This window comes from Spermophilus citellus (assembly GCF_964194105.1).
Source record: "Spermophilus citellus genome assembly, chromosome: 9".
Classification (NCBI taxonomy): Eukaryota; Metazoa; Chordata; class Mammalia; order Rodentia; family Sciuridae; genus Spermophilus; species Spermophilus citellus.
In genome coordinates, this window is record NC_138191.1 from 110,578,737 (window position 1) to 110,598,819 (window position 20,083).

At 36.6% G+C, this 20,083-nt stretch overlaps 1 protein-coding gene across 4 annotated transcripts in view; it reads left to right on the top strand.

The window, feature by feature from the left end:
• RRAGC (Ras related GTP binding C) overlaps positions 1-20,083 on the top strand; it is a 42,212-nt gene that overhangs the window by 3,571 nt on the left and 18,558 nt on the right. Inside the window, exons 4-7 of one of the 4 annotated variants that reach the window (XM_081307531.1) lie at positions 2,641-2,755; positions 4,327-4,469; positions 8,428-8,576; positions 13,539-14,481. In XM_081307531.1, coding sequence (XP_081163657.1) covers positions 2,641-2,755; positions 4,327-4,469; positions 8,428-8,576; positions 13,539-13,690 — 559 coding nt within the window. In that variant the 3' untranslated portion in view covers positions 13,691-14,481. Of the gene's footprint in view, positions 1-2,640; positions 2,756-4,326; positions 4,470-8,427; positions 8,577-9,060; positions 9,779-12,209; positions 12,239-13,538; positions 14,482-20,083 lie in introns of those variants that run through there. The other 3 variants (XM_081307534.1, XM_081307532.1, XM_081307533.1) reach the window with 3 other exon arrangements.

Sequence of the window (20,083 nt, forward strand, 5' to 3'; positions counted from 1 at the left end):
AAATGTTTTTGGTCTTCTCTTTGTTGAATTCCAAGCTATCCTGGGAGCCTGGTGTTATTAAGAAGTTACTTTTTACATTTTCCTGGTAATTGAATCCATGTGAAATGTTTCCATTGGTGCTTTTGCAGATTCATCTCAAGAGGCTCTGTTTAGGGATTTCCCCACTCTTAGTTTTCTCAAACTCTGGCCACCCCCAGCCCCCCTCCAGTTGCCCTAGGCAGGGAATCTCTCGTCACATTTGTTGTGGAAGTCTAGCTTTTGAGTTGAGTTTCCATAGTATCTTTCTTAGTAGGAAGAGTCTTTTATAAATGGGGTATGCTTTAAAGTCTGGACTGATTCTAATGTATTTTAGATTTTAAAACACTTTATACTTATATGAAACTCTAAACTTTGGGATAAGTGGATTTATTCTATAAGTTTGCATACTATTGCTATTAAATAGTTTAAAGGACTGCTGATTTATAATTAAACTACTGTTAGAGAACACCAACTATTTAGGACTGATGACTTTGTGTTTGCTTTCTAGAAGTATATAAGGAATATTTTTGTACATTTTATTTTTTGTGATATAGGTAGAAATGAGCATTTAAAAATACCAAGAAAATGTTCTTTTAATGATAGAAACAAAAAGGGAGAGCAGAGGAGAGACACAAGTATAGTAATTTCCTTATCCCAGATCTGTTATGGTGACTTCCCTATAGGCTCAAGCCATCTCTCTTACTACTCGTAATATTTTCTGGGCCCCAGAATCCAAAATGTTTCAGTTACCCCTAGGAAACCACGTAGAAAAGTCTCACTGACTTCTGTTTTGCCTGGATTAAAATTTTAAAATATTTTATAGGCAGTTCATACTTAAAAAAGTTAAATTCACTGGTGTTTGTAAGAGAAACTAAAACTGTCTTCATGTAAAAATCCCTCAACCTTATATTTTAGGAATCCACTATTAATATTTTTTATTTGAATTTTAATCCATGCTTATCCTGTCTTCTCAGGTATTCATGGGGATCTTTCTGATTGCCTTTACTCCATGTGTCTGTCCCTTTTAATGGCATCGCACCCCATGGTAACACTACCCCTTACCCTAGGCCTAGGAGGGCCCTACGCCTTGTTAACCTAAGTAGAATTTTGCAGCAGATTTTTACTATTTATCTGTTTATTTTTGTGGTACTGGGGATTGGAACAGGATCTCTTGTATGATAGGCAAACATTCTACTACTGAGCTATATCCTCAGGCCCCATCAGGCTATTATTTAGTACTAGCAGATCTATGGGTGAAGCTCTGTTTGATTTCCAGTTTCTAGATGCTCAGCTTAACTAAAATGCTATATATTTTGCAGATTCTTCTGTCCCCATCCACCTCAAAGAGGGCCCTCTTATTTGCTAACCTTTTTTACTGAGAGGAATCACTGAAATATTTCTTTCTCCCTAATGTCTCTGAGGTCATTTGACTTTGTGTGCTCTGGTGCTCCAGTGCTCTCATATCTAGAGTCTAGTCCCTTACATAGGATTAGGTTCTTACATCAGCTTCTTGAAAGTTTTTAAATTATTTATAAAGTGGTGAACTATTATTAAAGCTATATAATTCTCCATATTTCATATTCCTTTTTTGTTAAATATATTTGTGTTTTCAGAGTCTCAAAAAGAGGTTTGAATTAGCCTAAAGACTACTGACACACTTAACATGGGTCAAAGTAAAGTATAAGAGCATAAAATATGGCTTGAGGTGTTATTTTCTGAATTCTTCTTACTCTTTTTGTCTAAAATGACTCTGTACTATGTACATATAAATATATTGTGGATACAATTATATAATGAAGAGTATACTTCTGTGTGAAAAAGCAGGTGGAATCACCCAGTGTTTAAATTGTTAAAGGCCTTTCAGTTACATGTTTTGCTAAATCTGTGTATGTTACTTCTTTATACCCTTTTAGGCCTCTGGACCCCTGTTCTGTTCTCTACATGGCCCCAGCTTCCATCCTCCTTACTATGCTGTTTACCTAAATTCTAAGCACCAATTGTATTTGTTGAGGCAATGGACTTGTAGCTATGAGTAAGATTGTCTCTTTTCTCATGGAGCTTATGTTCTGATAAATGACACAGCTCAAAAACACCTATAAATAAATAATGTGGTATAATGTTAAGTACTTACCAATGCTATGAGGAAAAATTATGGCAAAGGGATAGAAAGCATCAGGTATAGGATTATTGTTTTAGGTAGGCTGGTCAAGACAGAACTTTTATTTGTTGTTAGAAACTTGATTATTATTTAATAAATGAGACACATCGCTTCTAGTTTTTTCTTGGGTTTGAATCTTGGATTTTGTTTTAGTTATGTGCTTAGGAGAACAAGATTTACGGATCAGGTTGCAAAGACTTAGGGAAACATTCAAGTTTCTCCATCTGAACACTCTTTCCTGGTTGCTCCCAAAGTTGCTCTCTATAAATGGTGTAAAGGGAGTAATAGCCACAGACCAGGTGGGAGACTGTGTTTGTCATATGAAATGATGGGGATAGTAGACAAGTTTATTTGAACTTATTGAAATCACATGCTTAGAAACTTAAAATTTTATATACTATGATAGTTGTCACTAAAGTTTTAGGTATTTTCTACATTAATCATAACCATATTATGTTTTTCAGCTTTTATTTGACTAGTATCTATGACCACTCAATATTTGAAGCCTTTAGTAAGGTGGTGCAGAAACTCATTCCACAACTGCCAACCTTGGAAAACCTATTAAATATCTTTATATCAGTAAGTGAGCTCTTTAATTCTCCATCGTTTCTGATTCCATTTTTGTTAAATATATTTGTTTTCACATTCTCTAAAAATTGGAACTAGAATTAGCTAAAAGACTACTGACACACTTAACATATAAAATAAGAGCAGTAAATATGGGTTGAGGTGTTATTTTCTGAATTCTTAGTTTCCTCCCCATTTTATCTTTAAGGAGAACTACTAAAAAACTTCCATATGCTTTTTTTTTTTTTTTTTTTTGGTGGTACTTGGGACTGAACTTAGGGTTACTCTACCCCTGAGCCATCTCCCCACCCCTTTTTATTTTTTGAGACAAGACCTCACTAAGTTGCTGAGACTGGCCTTGAACTTGCAATCTTCCTGACTCGACTTCAAGTTGCTGGGATTATAGGCAAGCACACTGTGCCTGGCTTTTTATACTTCCTTTAAAAATATCTTTGTGATGCTTGTTTCCTAAAGAAAGAGTAGTAACTAGAAAAGGCTGGGTGTTGGGACTGTGACTCAATATCATTTTATTCTCTGCCTCATTAGAAGTCACATTAAGAAATTGATCATTTCCTCACCCATGGTAGTCTATTTTTTTTGTAGGGAGGGTTACCCAGAATTGAACCCAGGGGCACTTAACCACTGAGCCACACACATCCTCAGTTCTTTTTCATATTTTATTTAGAGACAGGGTCTTGCTGAGTTGCTTAGCATCTCCCTTTTTGCTGAGGCTGATTTTGAACTCTTGATCTTCCTGCCTCAGCTAGGATTGCAGGCATGCGCCACTGTGCCCAGCCACCAACTGTAATCTTAGCTTTATATTTTTTATTCTTATTCTGAGGTGTCATCCTAAGAAAAAAAGGATTGCTCCCTCACCCCAATAAATTTAACATATAGCTATTATATTTTCCAAACATTACTTTGAAAGGATTCAGTGTGTGGTGGCCTCTTGGGCTTTTGGGTTATGCCAGATGTTGACATCAAACTGTAATTATTTTGTGTTTTACTGTTTGCCCACATAAGGACTTTCGGGTAGCAAGATCACTCAAATTGGAGATGGATTATAATTACTAGAAAGGTTTATAGACAATGTAGCATAGCTTGATTTTTAGAGAATTTTTTTGTTAAATTTTTTAGTGATCTCTTAGAAAATAATTCATTTAAATAAAGAGGAATAAATTTTTTTTTTTAAAGAGAGTGAGAGAGGAGAGAGAGAGAGAATTTTTTTTTAATATTTATTTTTTAGTTCTCGGCAGACACAACATCTTTGTTGGTATGTGGTGCTGAGGATCGAACCTGGGCCGCACGCATGCCAGGCGAGCGCGCTACCGCTTGAGCCACATCCCCAACCCAGGAATAAAAAAATTTGACAATCATGTCAGTAAATCAAAGTAGAGATATAATTAAACTTTTATTCCTTGATAATAGAAGTGTTTCTCAAACAAGTACTATTTTTGTTTTGGTATTGAGTTGTACAATTAGAAATGACCTTGTATGTTATTTAATAATTTAAAGTCTTTGATTAGTTACAAAATATGATTCTTAAAAGAAACTGAACACTTCCCCAATTTTGTTTTTTCAAGAATTCAGGTATTGAAAAAGCTTTTCTCTTTGATGTTGTCAGCAAAATCTACATTGCAACAGACAGTTCCCCTGTGGATATGCAGTCTTATGAACTTTGCTGTGACATGATTGATGTTGTAATTGATGTGTCTTGTATATATGGGTAAGTTTTATACATAATTCTGCAAGACTTCAGGCAGGTGGGAAACTAACAGCTCTACTTGTTGAGGGAATTTCTGAGGCCTCTGGCAAGTACTGTATGAAATGGGATTGTTTTGATGGTAGTGCTTCAACTTGGAGCAAGACTTCTCTTAAAGAGGGCTGCTGGCTCTTACTCCTTCAGAGGGCATGGAAAAGAGCAGTTGGAAAATGTGATGAGTGCTGATTTCTTTATCTCTGAAAGTTTCTTCTGCCATTACTTGAGGAATTTGCACTGTGTCTTCTCACTACTTGGACTTAGCTAGATCAAAAAACTGTTAATTTATTTAAATTTCTGAATGATAAAGTGCTGGTCCTAATTTAACCTCAGGCTTTATGAAATGATGGATTCTAAATCTTTCAGAGAGCAAAGAAATAAAATAGAATTTTAGATGTAGAAGGACTTATGCATATAAAAATTTAACCTATACATCTGAGTTTCCAAAACAAATCTCTAAAATGTGAGCTTTTCCCATATGTAAATTTACAAAACTATGTAGAAATGTATGAAAGATAGCAAATAGTGATTTTGTAGAATAGGTACCAAGAAGAATGAAAATTTGGGGGAATTATTGATGTTTCAAAAGCCAGTAACATTCTGTGTGTCCTCTGATAGTCCTGATTCCTTTTTATTAATATCTTAATTCCCAAGAAGTTTTCATCTGCTTTTTACCTTCTAATACCTGTATCCTCTGTTTCTTTTCTCTGCTTCACCTCTGACCACATCCTTCCTGGTCTATCTGATTTATCAGTGTTTTTCTCCAGCTGCTTCTGGACAGGAGAGTGCATTTGTCTCCCCCCGCCCCCCCCCCCCACCCAGTGTTGGGATTAGAACTCAGTTCCTTGTGTAAACTACATACACCTCCAACCCTGTCTTATCCATTCATGACCTGTCTATTTCCATTTCTTATTCCTTTTTCACTTTTTTTTGATTACATGTTCTCCCTTGTTTTATTTCTGTAGTGAAAATGAGACTCGTTATCTCTTGTATTTCTCAATAAAGTTTTATGTTCCTCACTTCTCATTTTTTGTGTGAGTATGTGGTGCTGGGGATTGAACCCAGGGCCTTGTGCATCAAGGCAAGCACTCTAGCAACTGAGCTATATCCCCAGCACCCCCACTCCTAATTTTAAAAATGGATGAGTAGAATGTTTGCTTTTTCTTTAAGACAAATCAGAATTTCATAAACTAATCATTTTGCAATTTAAAAGTCACATTCAGATTTAAAATTTATAAAGTACATAATGAAGTACAGACATTATAATGTACCTGTAAAAACGAAGAAAATAAGTTCATTATCTCACTATTCTCAACATAATCTGTGCATGCAATTTGATGTGCTTAATTATAGTTAATTTGTTTCTTACTTGACTCTTGATTTACATTTTTTGAAGGGGGACTACATATAATTCTGGCAATGCTGGTTTAATAAATGAAGTAGCTTTTAGCCCCTATAAGTCTCACTTTGCAAGTATCAGCATGCCACAGTATATTTAGTAGACTATATTTCTTTTAGTTTTTATATTTAATCACTTTCTACTAATAGCAGTTTTCATATCCTTAGATCCTTTTTTTTATAGACTGTGTCAGTGCATATTTATATGAGGGAAGATTTAAAGCCTGCCGTATTCCATGCATCCTGTGTGACAAGGGGAAGGTGTCTGAATGCATGGAATACTGCTGGTCACAGAAGGGCAAAGAGTGTGTTGTGGACACTTGGTATGCATTGTATGGCAGGATATCTTCTACAAGCTTTTCACTTCATGGTTTGAGTACTAACCAGGTTCCTTTTCCCTCCCCTCTTGTTTGCAGCCCTTAGGGTGTGCTGCTTCTAAGTCTTGTTCCTCATGGCTATGACCTTTCAGCTTCTGCTTTGGTAATTTCTGACTTAAGCTTCAGATAATCATATTTGCTTAAAGGTCATAAAAACTATCAAAATAGGAAAACATAGAAACTAAATATTGTGCTTTAAACACACTGTTTGAGCAAGCTTTGTCTAAGGCCATTAGCATATTTTTCTTAATTTTATTAATTACCAAAATAAAATCTGACTAATCCCTGGACTTTGAGTAGAATATGCCTTTTTTTTTTTTTTTTTTTTTTTTTGAAGTGCTGGGGATTGAACTTGGGGCCTCCATGTGCTAGGCAAATGCTCTATTACTGAGCTACATCCCAAGTCCAGAATGTGCCTGTCTTCTTTCATCGTAGTATGAAATTCAAGATCATATACTCTCCTGACATGAGAAACTTTGCAGCTTCTTTCAGCTGCTGGCTGTGGGTACATAGGGTTTAAGGAGTCATTGTCAGGGTTGTCTGTGTCAGAGCCTGTTGTCAGAGTTAGCTTCTGCTCTCATTTTCCATGCAGCACAGAGAAGGATCTACTCAGGTCTAACTATAAGCTGAGAACACATAGCTTTTATGACTTCCTCTTTTCCATCAGAAGGAAGTAGATTTCTTTTATGTTCTTGCAGCAAATGACACTTAACTTCCTCATTGGTCTACCTTCCCAAATCAACTTTATTTATACTAGCTAGGAAAGATACTGGAAACGGCATGGAATTGAATGTCAGTTTGAATCCTGACATTGCCAAGAGGTCACTTTACTTTTAATGAACTTGAGTTTTTACATCTTTAAAATGAGTATAGTTTTCTTACTTATTGAGCTTATTTTGACTTGTTTCAGAAAGAACTAGAAGTGGTTAGATATAGATATATTAATTCTTGTTCTCTGGGTGTTATGAGGATAAAATTAACATATAAGAAGGTAAGTTGTAAGGTTCAGAAGAGTTTAAAAAAAGAAGCCCTCACTCATGAAAAACATACATAGAAAATATATGTAGCCCCAGTTCTTGGAAGGCTGAGGCAGGAGGATCACTAAGAACCACAAGTTTGGGCTGGGGATGTGGCTCAAGCGGTAGCGCGCTCGCCTGGCATGCGTGCGGCCCGGGTTCGATCCTCAGCACCACATACCAACAAAGATGTTGTGTCCGCCGAGAACTAAAAATAAATATTAAAAATTCTCTCTCTCTCTCTCTCCTCTCTCACTCTCTCTTTAAAAAAAAAAAAAAAAAAACCACAAGTTTGAAATGAGCATGGGTAACATAATGAGACCCTCATCTCCAAAATAGGTGAAAGAGAAAAATCAGTGTTCTATCAATGACAACTATTAACAGTTTCTTTTAAATATATTTCCTTCTTTCTTTTTTTTTTTTTTTTGAGGAAAAGTACTTGTTTTAAAAAGGCAATTTTGAAAACTCTTTAATTCCTAGCAATTTCTAGAAATTAATTCCTAGCAATTGTTAGATTTTTGCTAAACAAGTATATCAGAGAATATGTCAGAGCCCATCTCTAAAAATTGTTGATTTCAACATAATTCCTCCTGGACATTAGCTGGGGCTGTTCTTATTTTCTTGCTTTTGTCAGAAGCAGGGGGAAAAAAAAAAGTCTTACTGAGAAAAGGTGTGATTGGCCTGGCACGTAAAGGTGCCTTGAAGAAACTGCTGAGGTGGTGGTAGGTCCCAGAGGAGCCCTGTGGCTTGAGGGAAGTAAGGAGAGGAGACCTCTTAGCTGTGCCCACAACATACAACCTGAGCAAGTAAGTAGCTCCTGGAGCACAGAGGTGGAATGTTGTAATTTCCCTGGTTAACATCTACCTGTATCTTCACTTTTTCATCCAAATGCCTGATTATTTGTAATAGTATGGCTAGGTATGGAGCTTTTTATTGCTGCTGAGAATCCCCGAGGCTCTGTGTTTGGGAGTTCTATACCTAAATGTGAGCTCTGTTTCAATATAGTTAAGCTACTGTTGTTATTCCTTATCAAAACATTTAGGAACCCGGATGGATTGACTTGTCATTGTACAAATCAATTTTGATAAAATAAGCTGGAAAACCTGTAATGAGTAGTCCTTTCTTTTAAAATAGGTTAAAGGAAGATGGAAGTGGAAGTGCTTATGACAAAGAATCTATGGCAATTATCAAGCTGAATAATACAACTGTCCTTTATTTAAAGGAGGTGACTAAATTTTTGGCACTGGTCTGCATTCTTAGGGAAGAGAGCTTTGAACGAAAAGGTAATGACATTTTAAAAAACTGTTTTTATGTTACATTGTCAGGTTTTTGAAAATATATTGAGTGTTAGAAAAATGGTTATCTTAAAAATATGTGTGTGTCTATACATATATATGTATGTATATGTGTGTGTGTGTATGTATACATAAAATCAGCTCCCTTTTATACATTACCCATACTCACCTTCCTTCTTTTAATCTTACAATTCAGTTTTTATTTTTAAATAGTTGGACACAATACCTTTATTTCACTTATTTATTTTTATATGGTGCTAAGATCGAACCCAGGGTCCTGCGTGTGCGAGGCGAGTGCTCTACCACTGAGCCACAACCCCAGCCCACAAGTCAGGTTTTTTTTTTTTTTTTTTTTTTTTTTTTTTTTTTTTTTGGAGAGAGGAGAGGGGGAGAGAGAGAGAGAGAGAGAGAGAGAGAGAGAGAGAGAGAGAGAGAGAGAGAGAGAATTATTTATTTTAGTTTTTTTGGGCAGACACAACATCTCTGTTTGTACGTGGTGCTGAGGATCGAACCCGGGCCGCACGCATGCTAGGCGAGCACGCTACCGCTTGAGCCACATCCCCAGCCCAAAGTCAGGTTTTTTTATCCACCCTCTATTACTACGGATACTTCATTAACTGCCCACAGTTTGCTTTCATCGGAACAGTCTACTAAAACTATTTCTTATAAGTTAAACAGGTTACCTTCTTGCTGCATTCAGTGGCATTTTCTCATTCTACAGTCTCTTCAGCCTTCTGAAGATGTGATCCTGTCAGTCCCTCTTTTGGAACTTTCTTCTCCCTAATAAGTCTAATGTTTCAAGTCATATTGTGTGTGTGTGTGTGTGTGTGTGTGTGTGTGTGTGTGTGTGTATTCTCTGACTGCCTTTCCTGTTTCCTCTGCCTACTTTTTGCAATCCTGTGTTCTTCAAAATTTTCTGCTTGCTTCTTCACTCATTCTCCAGGTGAACTCATCCAGTTTATGGCTTTGGTTGATTTTCTGTATGTGACTGATTCAGTTTTATATCTCCAGCTCTTCCTTGAGCTCATGTTCCAGTCCTATGTTTGGAATTATTAGTAAGATATCTCCAGTTGAACATTTGACTGGTTTCTTGGCCATTGAGTTAATCACGGCTGATGATTATTTTTCCCTGTTTCATGATTCTTTCGGCTGCCCTCTTTCTGTCACTAGTTAAGCCATTTTTCTTAAGCCAGCCTTAGATATATTGTAGTCACATCATGTGTTGTTTTGCTGAAGAGGCCCTTGCAGCTTGGTTCACAGAGGGAATTTCATGTTCTCCTTTTTCCATTTTTCTATGTTGTTTGCACTGACTTTTCACCAGATCTTATCACTTGTTCCTTGGAACTCCTTTCCATTTCTACTGTCATTGACTCCAGTTCAGATCCTTATCCCTCCAGGCCTGTAGTGCTACAGTGACCTTCTACTGGATAATATACATTTGACATATATTGTGAAGATCTCCTGTATATCACATTTTATCCAAAGGTAGACTAGTTTTCAGAATTTTTTTTTTTTAATGCTGGGAATCAAACCCAGGACCTCATGCACTAAGCTGCTAAGCAGGTGTCCTATCACTGAGCTGTACTCCCAGCCAGAAAATGTTTTGTCATGTTCACTACTCAAGGATCTATAATAGCACTGTATCATTTTCTGCAACAAGATCCCAATCTTTTGCCTGACCTCTTAAAAGAAATATTTCAGATATACATTAATTTTTTGATAAAGCCAAAATGAGTATAATATTCACTTTTGAGCTTAAGAACAGAAATGTGACACACAGTTGAAGTCTTTTGTATTTCTTTCAGTTGAGGTCTCTTTGTGCTATGTGTATTTTATTTTTCCTATACGTGATTTAGTCTTTTATGTAATACTGATCCCAAAACAATATATTGTGTGTGTTTGTGTGAATGACTTCTTCCTACATATAAGTTGTTTTCTGAAACTTGCCTGTTTCTTCACATTCAGTATTGTTTTTTGACATTTATCCAGATATTGATAACACACAGCTCCAGTTCATTTTCATTGCCATGTAGCATTCTACGGGTTAAATAGACTTCACATTTTCTTGTTGGACACTTAGATTATTTAAAAAATTATGAATAGTTTTGTGACAAATGCTCATGAACAGGTTTGTATTTTTATACATGTGGAGAATTTCTCTAGAGTATGTATTTAGGAATGGTATTTGGGAAAAAATCCATTTTTAACATTCTAGACATTACCAAATTGCTCTCCAGGTGACTTTGACATGTTTACTACTGGCAGTACCATATGGGAGTTCTCATCACTTCTTATCCTTGATAATATTTGATATTGTCAGACTGTTATAATTATTTTCACTCTGGTAGATATGAAATGGTATCTCATTTAGTTCTCACCTTATTACTGATAGGGCAGGTGTCTCCTCATGGCTGTTCAGGTTTCTTTGGTAATTTTCTAGTTCATATACTTTAATTTTTAAATTTTTATTATTTGTTGTTGTGCTGAGGATTGAACCCAGGGCCTTGTATATGGTAGCTTGGCAAGCACTCCACTACTAACTATATTCCCTGCCCTTTCTTTATTATTTTTAATACTGATTCTTAGTTTTTATTTTTTCCCATTCTACTCTTAAAAAAATTTTTTTTAACTTGTGGAAAATTTTAGGTGTGTGCAAAAGTACACTAGCCAACAAATCTTCTCTTGGCTGCCTGCTTCAGCATTCATTCAAATGTATTCAATCCAGTTTCCTCTGTATGTTACCCTCCCCCATTTGATTATTATTGTTTTTTTCACTCTTTTTTTGTGAAAACTGTTAAACAGATACAGAATTAAAGAAATATAGTAAAATAAGCCTCTTTTTTCTGAAAATGGGTTTGATATATTTATTTTTTTATTTTTATTTTTTAAATTCTGCATAATTTTTTTCCATTTTAATTTTTTAGTTTGTTTTAATTATACATGACAGTAGAATGCATTTATGCACTCTGATATATCATACATAGATGGGATATTGAGTGTACGTGTTGTAGAATCATATTGGTCATGCAGTCACGTATATATATAAAGTAATAATAAACCTCTTTTAAAAAAACTATCGCCAACATTCATCAATTATAAAAATCATAGCTTGTCTGGTTTCATGTGTTTCTTTTTTGACTCTTGATTATTTTGAAGCAAATCTCCTATATTAAATCATTTTGTCTACATACATTTCAGAATATTAGTATTAATAAGCATAAAAAATTAAGAGTGATTTAATATTATATGTTTTTCCCCATTGAGTAGGAAGGACCACCTCAATTTGATTTTAATCTACTCATTTAGACCTGATTCTCAGCACTTTATGCCAAGAGTTCTCTGACGCTCCTCTCTCCAGTCAGCCCAGTTTCTTTCCTGTCTTCCAGTTGTACTGTGTTCTCATTGCCAACTCCCTGCAATTTTCTTTAATTTTTCTCCCCTTTCCTGTGTAATTAAATCTCACCCATTTGCCCAAAGTTCTACCTCAGCCCTAAAGCTTCCAGGGCTGTTGATTACATTGCCCTGCACTTGGCTCTGCCTTCCTTGGGTTCTTTCACATTTGTAGTCAGTTGACATCACGTTGATTTGATTTGTTTCTTGTGTGTGGACTTTATGCCTCAGCTAGCATTCCTTGAAGACATGGGCCATATCTGCTGCTGCTTTTGACACATTGATACCCTGTAAGATGCTGTTCAGTGAGTGTTTAATAATTTTCAACAAATCAAATATAAATGACTGAAAGGTTATATACTGTGTTCAGGCAGGCCACACAGTGTATTTTAATATTTTACTGCTCCTGAATGTGAGTTGAAACTTTGATGTTGAAGATATTAATTTGGCCATGGTGATGGTCAAATTGCATGTTTGTTGTGTTCACAAGAGAATTTTGTGACAGTGAATACATATGATGACCAGCTGAGATTGAGAGGTTGCTCTCTGGCTTGGAGGTTTAAGAACTTCAAGTAGTGTTTATGGGTCAGGGTTAGGCTTGGCTGCAAATCCATATAACAGATGGACCAAGGTACACTAGATGGAAGTTTAAGTCCCTCTCAAATTTAAAGAAGTTTGGAGGTAGGAAAGTTCCTGGTAACCTCCTAAGTGCTTCTTTTCCTGCTCTGCCTTTTCTTAGTTCTTGCTTTTCTTCTCATGGTTGCGTTATAATCCAGCCATCTTATCCATATTCCGGACATTAATAAAGAAGAGCTAGGACAGGGGAAAAATACATTGTTTTCCTTTTAAGGGGAGTTCATAAAACTCCCACATACTTTATTTATCTCAGTGACCAGAATTGGTCATGTAACTATATCTGATTGCAAAGAAAACTGGGAAATGTGATGTTTTAGCTCAACAACAGAATGCTCATATACTGTTGTATGAGCACTTCTCTTAGTGCTTCTAAGAGAAGAAGGGGAAAAATGGTTAGTTGATAGGCAGCTAGCCATTTCTGTCACAAAATAGTATCCTTTGTTCAACTAAAATCCTGTATGAAAGCCCAGTTCCTGAAACAGGTTAGAGAGGAAGCTGCCTGCTTGAAGAGGGGGTTCAGGCTGCCTGGAGCTCTGCCTGATGTGCCCTGGGCCCTTCCCAGACTCCAGAAATCCATTGAGCAGTTTGCTTGCATACCCATTTCCTTAAGGCCTTCTTTGGCTGCCCCAAAGACTTGTGAAAGGAGAAGCTTGGTAATTCAAAAAGTATTTACCTTTATATTTCACTGTAAATTTTTTTTAAGCAAATTTACCTCCCTAGTTGCTAGATTAATTGCTCTCATGTTTACTGTCAGGCCCTAGAAGTAACTATTGTTAACATTTTGAGTTTATGCTTTATTGTGTTTCCTCAGTGTTTTTTTTTTTTTTTTTTCCTTACACATCAATTTTTCTCTGTCACAAATGTTTTGTAGTGGATAATTTCACACTTGACATTCAGGAAGCGTGATCTTTTTTTCTCTTGCAGGTTTAATAGACTACAACTTCCACTGTTTCCGAAAAGCTATTCATGAGGTTTTTGAGGTGGGTGTGACTTCTCATAGGAGCTGTAGTCACCAGACCAGTGCCCCTAGCCTGAAAGCATTGGCACACAATGGCACGCCACGAAATGCCATCTAGTCTGAATTACAGCATCAGGGCTCGATGCCAGCTTACTCTTCACTCGAGGGTCAGATGCCACGTGCTGCAGGACATGGGAGCTGCTGCTTGTGGGAATCTGGTGCCTGTTCCACTAGAGACGAGGGGTAGAGTTTCTCATTTGGATGAAAACCCCTTCAACCAGCGGTATACAACTGAAGCTATTATTTCGTTTTTTAAAAATGGCAAAAAAAGGAATTCTGGACGCCACAGAACTCAAGTGTGTCTTTCTCCTCTTTTGGGTCCTACTTTAAATAGTTGGGATATTTTGGACCTGGAGATCACACCATTTATTCATCATACCAGGGAATGTTGCCATCAATTCCAGCTGAAAATAATAGAAAAAACTGAATTTTTATATGCTTCCTTTAGGCTTTTGTTTGAGTAGTCTCTAAACCCTGCTTTGCTTAAGTCCTAACACTGCCTCTCCGATCTCAGTTTTGGACATTGCACCTCTAAGACCTTTGAAATGCACTCGCTTGCTAACTCAGAGGACGCATCGTCTGATCACAGCAAAAGACATTCCTGTGATTGTTATTGAAGAAATGAGAGAAAATTTTGTGCTGCATCAGGTGGAGAGCAAGGCTCAACAGTGGCTGCACCCATTCCCTTGGAAGTATTGAGGAAAAAACTTTGAAGCGGAAGAAAATTTTTACACCTGTGTTTTGAATACCAGATGTATGAGTTTTTTCCTCCTGCGTTTGATAAATGATCATGCTAAATGTAACAAAGGAGTTTAATTTTTTCCCCACAATCCCCTTCTAGGGGAGAAACTCATTATGTCACTGAAATATTTAGTCCACTTTTCTTTAATCTTGATATCAGCCTCCCCATACCTTTTATTCTAAGCTATCTAGATTCTTTAAGAATTGATGTTTGTTGACCACGAATGACTCTAAGGCACTGGTGAACTCCACTGGGTGTTGGAGAGAGCCTGCCGTGCCACATGTGTTGTTTAACATACCTTGTCTCCAGTATTCTGACACCAAGTGTCAACTGTGGTACTTACTTCACCTGGGATATTAATTTGTAATTGTTTCTTTTTGTCAGTGGTTGATAGCCTTTCTGTTGATTTAAATTTACACATTATTTTTACTCCACATGCCTGGTAGTCATATGTCCCAAAGCCACTGGACCACTTGAGTACTTAAGTGCCACTGTTTAATGGAATATATATATTCAGGTCTGTAAACCTAACAGTGTGACTTGGAGTGCTTCCTTCAGGTGATTTTGACTGTTGAGTATTTACATGGACCATGGTGATATCCAAAAGAAAATGCTTTTATATTTATAGATTATTTCATTGAACTATATATAAAATGGGTATCAATAAATGTATTTACTCCAAAATCAGTTTTCCTACTTGCCTAAGGTATGAGAGGGTGGGGTGATGGAACCTTGGGTTGTCCCACTCTGTCCTCTTCCCATCCATCATCCATTTTCTTTTCTTGTCTGCCTTATTTGGTTAATGTTTCAGGACTTACAGTTCTATCTTGATATGGGAATTGTGTGCAGACATCTTCCCTGGCCCATTTCTCCTGTGGGATAGGAGGTATAGACTCAGATGAAATGTGTTTTGGTTGGGAGTTGGACATCAGTAAACGTTACTAGTGGGGAATTGTCCAAGGTCTGGCATGACTGATGCATTGTATCCAAGCTAAGGAATCAAAGATGAGTGACATAGAATACTGTTAGCTGGAATTGGTACCATCTTCCTTTCTTTCTTTTTTTTTTTTTCCCCCAAGTTCTCGAGATACTCATTACTGACTCTTAAGTGTCTTTTAAGCCATTTATATGCATACATGCAGAGCCTAACACAGGGGTTAAGCTGATGAGAGAAAAGTATACGTTAGTTTATCAACAGGATGGAGATAGAGGTTGAAAGATCTTTACTCTCGTATTTGGAATACTTAAGAAGTTAGTTTTAAAACTAAAATGGAAATCAAAGCAGTTTGCAAAAAACCTCTTACAATACTGTCTAATCCTGTATCATTTTTTTAGATGATAGAAACTGAGGCCCAGAGGGGGTAAAGAGCCTTGTTGAGGGTTATAAATGATTATATAATTTAAACCCCAAATCAAGACACTGTTGAAAGAGGAAAAGAGACTGTTCATAATTATGCCTGAGCAATGGGTGTAAACTGGCTCTTTCCCAGGTAAACCAAGAGTGGCCAAACTAGTCACAGATGTAGTTAGTGGCAAAGCAGGGCTTGTACTCCAGAATTGGCAGCCCCACACTGCCTATCTTTACCTCCTTCCTCAGACCCTTGTTGATTAAATAGAGATACTACTTCCAGGTATATATGGTACAGCTGTGTGTGGTGGTGTATGCTGGTAGTTTCAGCTATTCAGGAGGCTTCGGGCCAGCCTGGGCTATACAGACCCTCTCTGTAAAAAAATTGTGTTGCATAGATGCCCCTTAAATATTGCTTTTAGCTATGACTACTGAAAAACTTAAATTCAGGGAGCAATTAAAGAGAATAGTGAAATAGAATTTAATTGAATGTGAAATGCAGAATAATATAAAAATGTTAAGGGGGGTTCAGGTGAAATGTTTTGCATCCCGGTGGACATTGTTGTGAAAGGCAGTGAGTGAGTAGCTCCTCCAGCTTTTCAGTTTGGCTGTGTCCATTTACTTAGCATTTGGCCTCTAGGTGGCGGTGTTGTATTACATAAACACATGGCTAACTTTCTGACTTCTATTCTTTTTTTTTTTTTTTATTGTTGGTCGTTCAAAACATTACATAGCCTATGTGACTCTGCAATCTGCATTTGGGGTAAAATTGGGAGTTCATAACCCACTTCAGTCCAATGTATGAAGTATGTTATGTCAAGAGCTTTGTAATGTTGTGAACAACCAATTAAAAAAAAAATTACATAGTTCTTAATATATCATATTTCACAGTTTGATTCAAGTGGGTTATGAACTCCCATTTTTACCCCGTATACAGATTGCTGTATCACATAGTAGAGAATAGGATAGACAGCAGAATACATCAGACACTAGAATGGCAATATGTAAATCAATGGAAGTGTAACTGACTTCTATTCTGAAAGTTGATTTTTGACCAACCCAAGTAGAGATTCAAAGAATTTCTGAACTTATTTCCCCTAAGATAATATTCAGGACTGATATGAGTCATTATATTGGAAGTGGAGCAACTTGCAACATTTTTAAAGAAAAGACTGGATAGGGACGAAGATCATAACATCATTTGCTTTATGAATTATGAGTTAGAGGCTTTAGGAAGATAGCTCTATACACATTCCTATAGCAGGCAGAACTTCTTGCTCCTTCAGCCATCTGTTGTAGATATGTGTGTCCTTAAAGACTTCCATGGAAGGAAATGCAACATATCTGAATTTAAATACATCTTTCATCATTTTCCTTTGCCTTAAATGAGGTTTGTTGAAATTATTTCACATGTGGGTTTGAGAGAGGGTATTACAAAAAAAAAAAAAAAAAAAAAAAAAAAAAGGCTGCATCATATTACCTTTCCATGGGCACTTGCTTTTCTTTTAGAACCTCATCTCTGTAACCCCCAGCTATGACTTTGTTCTGCAGAGACAAATTTTAATGTAAAAGTAACTGGATTCATGGATGCATGTTCATATCTGTTTGAAATATTGCAAAGAATAGTTACAATGAGGAACTGAATGGCAGGAAATCAGCCCCTCCCCAACTTCAGTGAGCCATTTTTTTTACCAAATGTGCTGCCCTCAAGGTGTTGCAATTTCCACCTGAAGATTCTTAGATTTTAAAATGCACCTTCTAAACTGAGTGATCAAATATCAGAAGGGAATGTGGGAGATAATTAATTTGGTTCATTACATCATAACCTGCAGAGCTTGGATTATACAAATGGAATATTAATCTTATGCAGTGTTCTTTTTGTTTTTCTTTTAAAAGGAGGTGCTGTTACACAGTTTTAGTAAATTGTGCATATCTTGTCGTTTCTTTTGATGTCCTCTCCTGTCTTTATTCAGATTAGCAGAGTATACCGAGAATTCCAGTGCTGCTTTTTTTGTGTTGCAGTTAATGAGTCTGCTAGGAAGGGAATGTTAATTTTTTTAAATTATTTTTTTGTATTTGTACACAAAAACATAAGTGTATATATTACGGGGGTACCATGTAATGTTTGACACATGTATACACCACATAATGTTTAAATCAGATTAAACATGTTTTTCTCCTCAAACATTTACTATTTCTTGGTGGTGAAACTTTCAAATTCTCCTAGCTTTTTGGAATGTACAATGCATAATTGTTATCTGTAGTCCCTATGTTATGCAGTGGCACACCAGAGCTGCTTGCTCCTAAGCACCCATTGGTCAACCTTTCTCCATCTGTGCCTGGGAATGTTGTTTATTTGAGCAGACCAGGCCTATATTATTTCAAAAAAGCAGTACTGGAATTCTCTGTGTTGACTTTGTTCCAGCAAAGGCACTGGCTTTACGGCTTTGGAAGATGGACTTAGAGGTATCCTATAGCCCTACAAACCATTTTTATGATACTTGTCTTTTTTTTTTTTATGATACTTGTCTTGACATTGGAAATGGAGCTGTTGATCATTTCCATGTGTGGAGATTGTTTTTGTGTTGCAGTGTAGTCCTCGCTGGTTAGATGTTTAAGACTGAGGCTCTTGGGCTCTTTCTTTATCACATGGTTCCTATGGCAGTCTGTTGGTGGAAACAGGATGGTTGAGACAGACCATTTGGCAAAAAGGAACTCTCATAATTATGAGTCAGTAGAATGTCCCCTGACAGTTTGGTTATAGAGCTGGATGGAGGGGAAGGAGCTGAGCTGCAGAAGGGGCCAGAACTCTAGGGAGGGCCATGGTGAATCTGTGGAAGGAGGATGATGAGACAGAATTTGGAATGGTCCTTATATCAAGAAGGAAATAAGAGGGCTAGGATTGTGGCTCATTGGTAGAGCACTTGCCTAGCATGTGTGAAGCACTGGGTTTGATCCTCAACACCACACAAAAATAAATAAATAAAGTAAAAAAAGGTCTATATTCTAAAAAAAAAAAAAAAAAAAAAAAAAAAGAAGGAAATCAGAAAGGAAAGAATGCTCACCACCAAAATGGAGCACAGAGACCTGAAGATGAAAACAAATGGGAGGACTTTTTCCTATGAATATTGGTGTCCTTGAAAGACCTTCAAACTAGAAATCTGGGCTTCTATACCTCTGTACGTAGTTGACTCACCTTGTCCAAGGTAGCATTAAATCCTTAAATTATTTATTCTTTTTTTTTTTTTTTTTTTTTTTGTGGTGCTGGGGATTGAACCCAGGGTCTTATGCGTGCAAGGCAAGCACTCTACCAACTAAGCTATATCCCCAGCCCAAATTATTTATTCTTGATTTCTTTCAGATCTAAGATAATGGTTGGAAAAGAACTTGTTTAACTGGTATTAGTTTTCATTTTACTCCAGTGTAGGCCTTTCCCACATTTTGTCTCAATTTTAATGGAAGTTTCAATGATTGTCTGTCTTGTTTTTCTTCTAGTTACAAGGTTTTTATTAAGAAAATAAAGAATCATGCCTTTCTGTTAATCCTACTTTCCCACCACCTTCGGAGATTTTTAAATTAGTCCCATCTAGTCCTCAACTAAATTTTCCTTTACGTTAGAGTTAGACTTCAAGAAATGAACTCTCTACAAGGAAAGCATTGTTTCTAAGAAGTCAAGATTCATAATTAGGATATTAATACCTTTATTATATAATACAAGGTCCCAAATGAAAATCCTACAACGATGTACATATGTAAATATTACCGTAATCATTTTTAACTAAATGATTTGTCTTTTAGATTCTTTAAAAAAATCTGGACTAGCCTGTAATGATAATAATATTATTTATCATCATCATTATTAGCAGTAGCATTAGTATCTTAATGATTCAAATGTTTATAACTTGCCAGCCCTTATTCTGAGAGCTGTACTTGTACCTTTTCACCTGATCCACCCAATGTCATGGTGGTTGTGGCCCATTTTACAGATGAGAAAACTGAGGCATCAAGAGGAAGGAATTCCCAAGAACATATTTACTAGTTTTGTTAGTAGTGCTTGAACTTGAAGTCCCATCTAGCTGAGGTTAAAACAAAGTTCAGCCTTCTTGGTGATAAAATTCCTTATAGGTCAAATCTACAAAAAGAAGAAAGGTAAATAGCTACAGGAGGACCCCAAACAATTCTACCTGGAGCTCTTTGAGAGGAACTGCATCACTCATTGTGGCAGAGGCATGGTACCTGTTCACCAAACACTCTTCCTCTTCTTAGGCACAGGGATGATATTTCTATCCTCCCTTGAAGTTAGGGATGGTGGTGTCAGTTCTAGCAATAGAATGTTAATAGAAGTGATGTACACTGCTTTA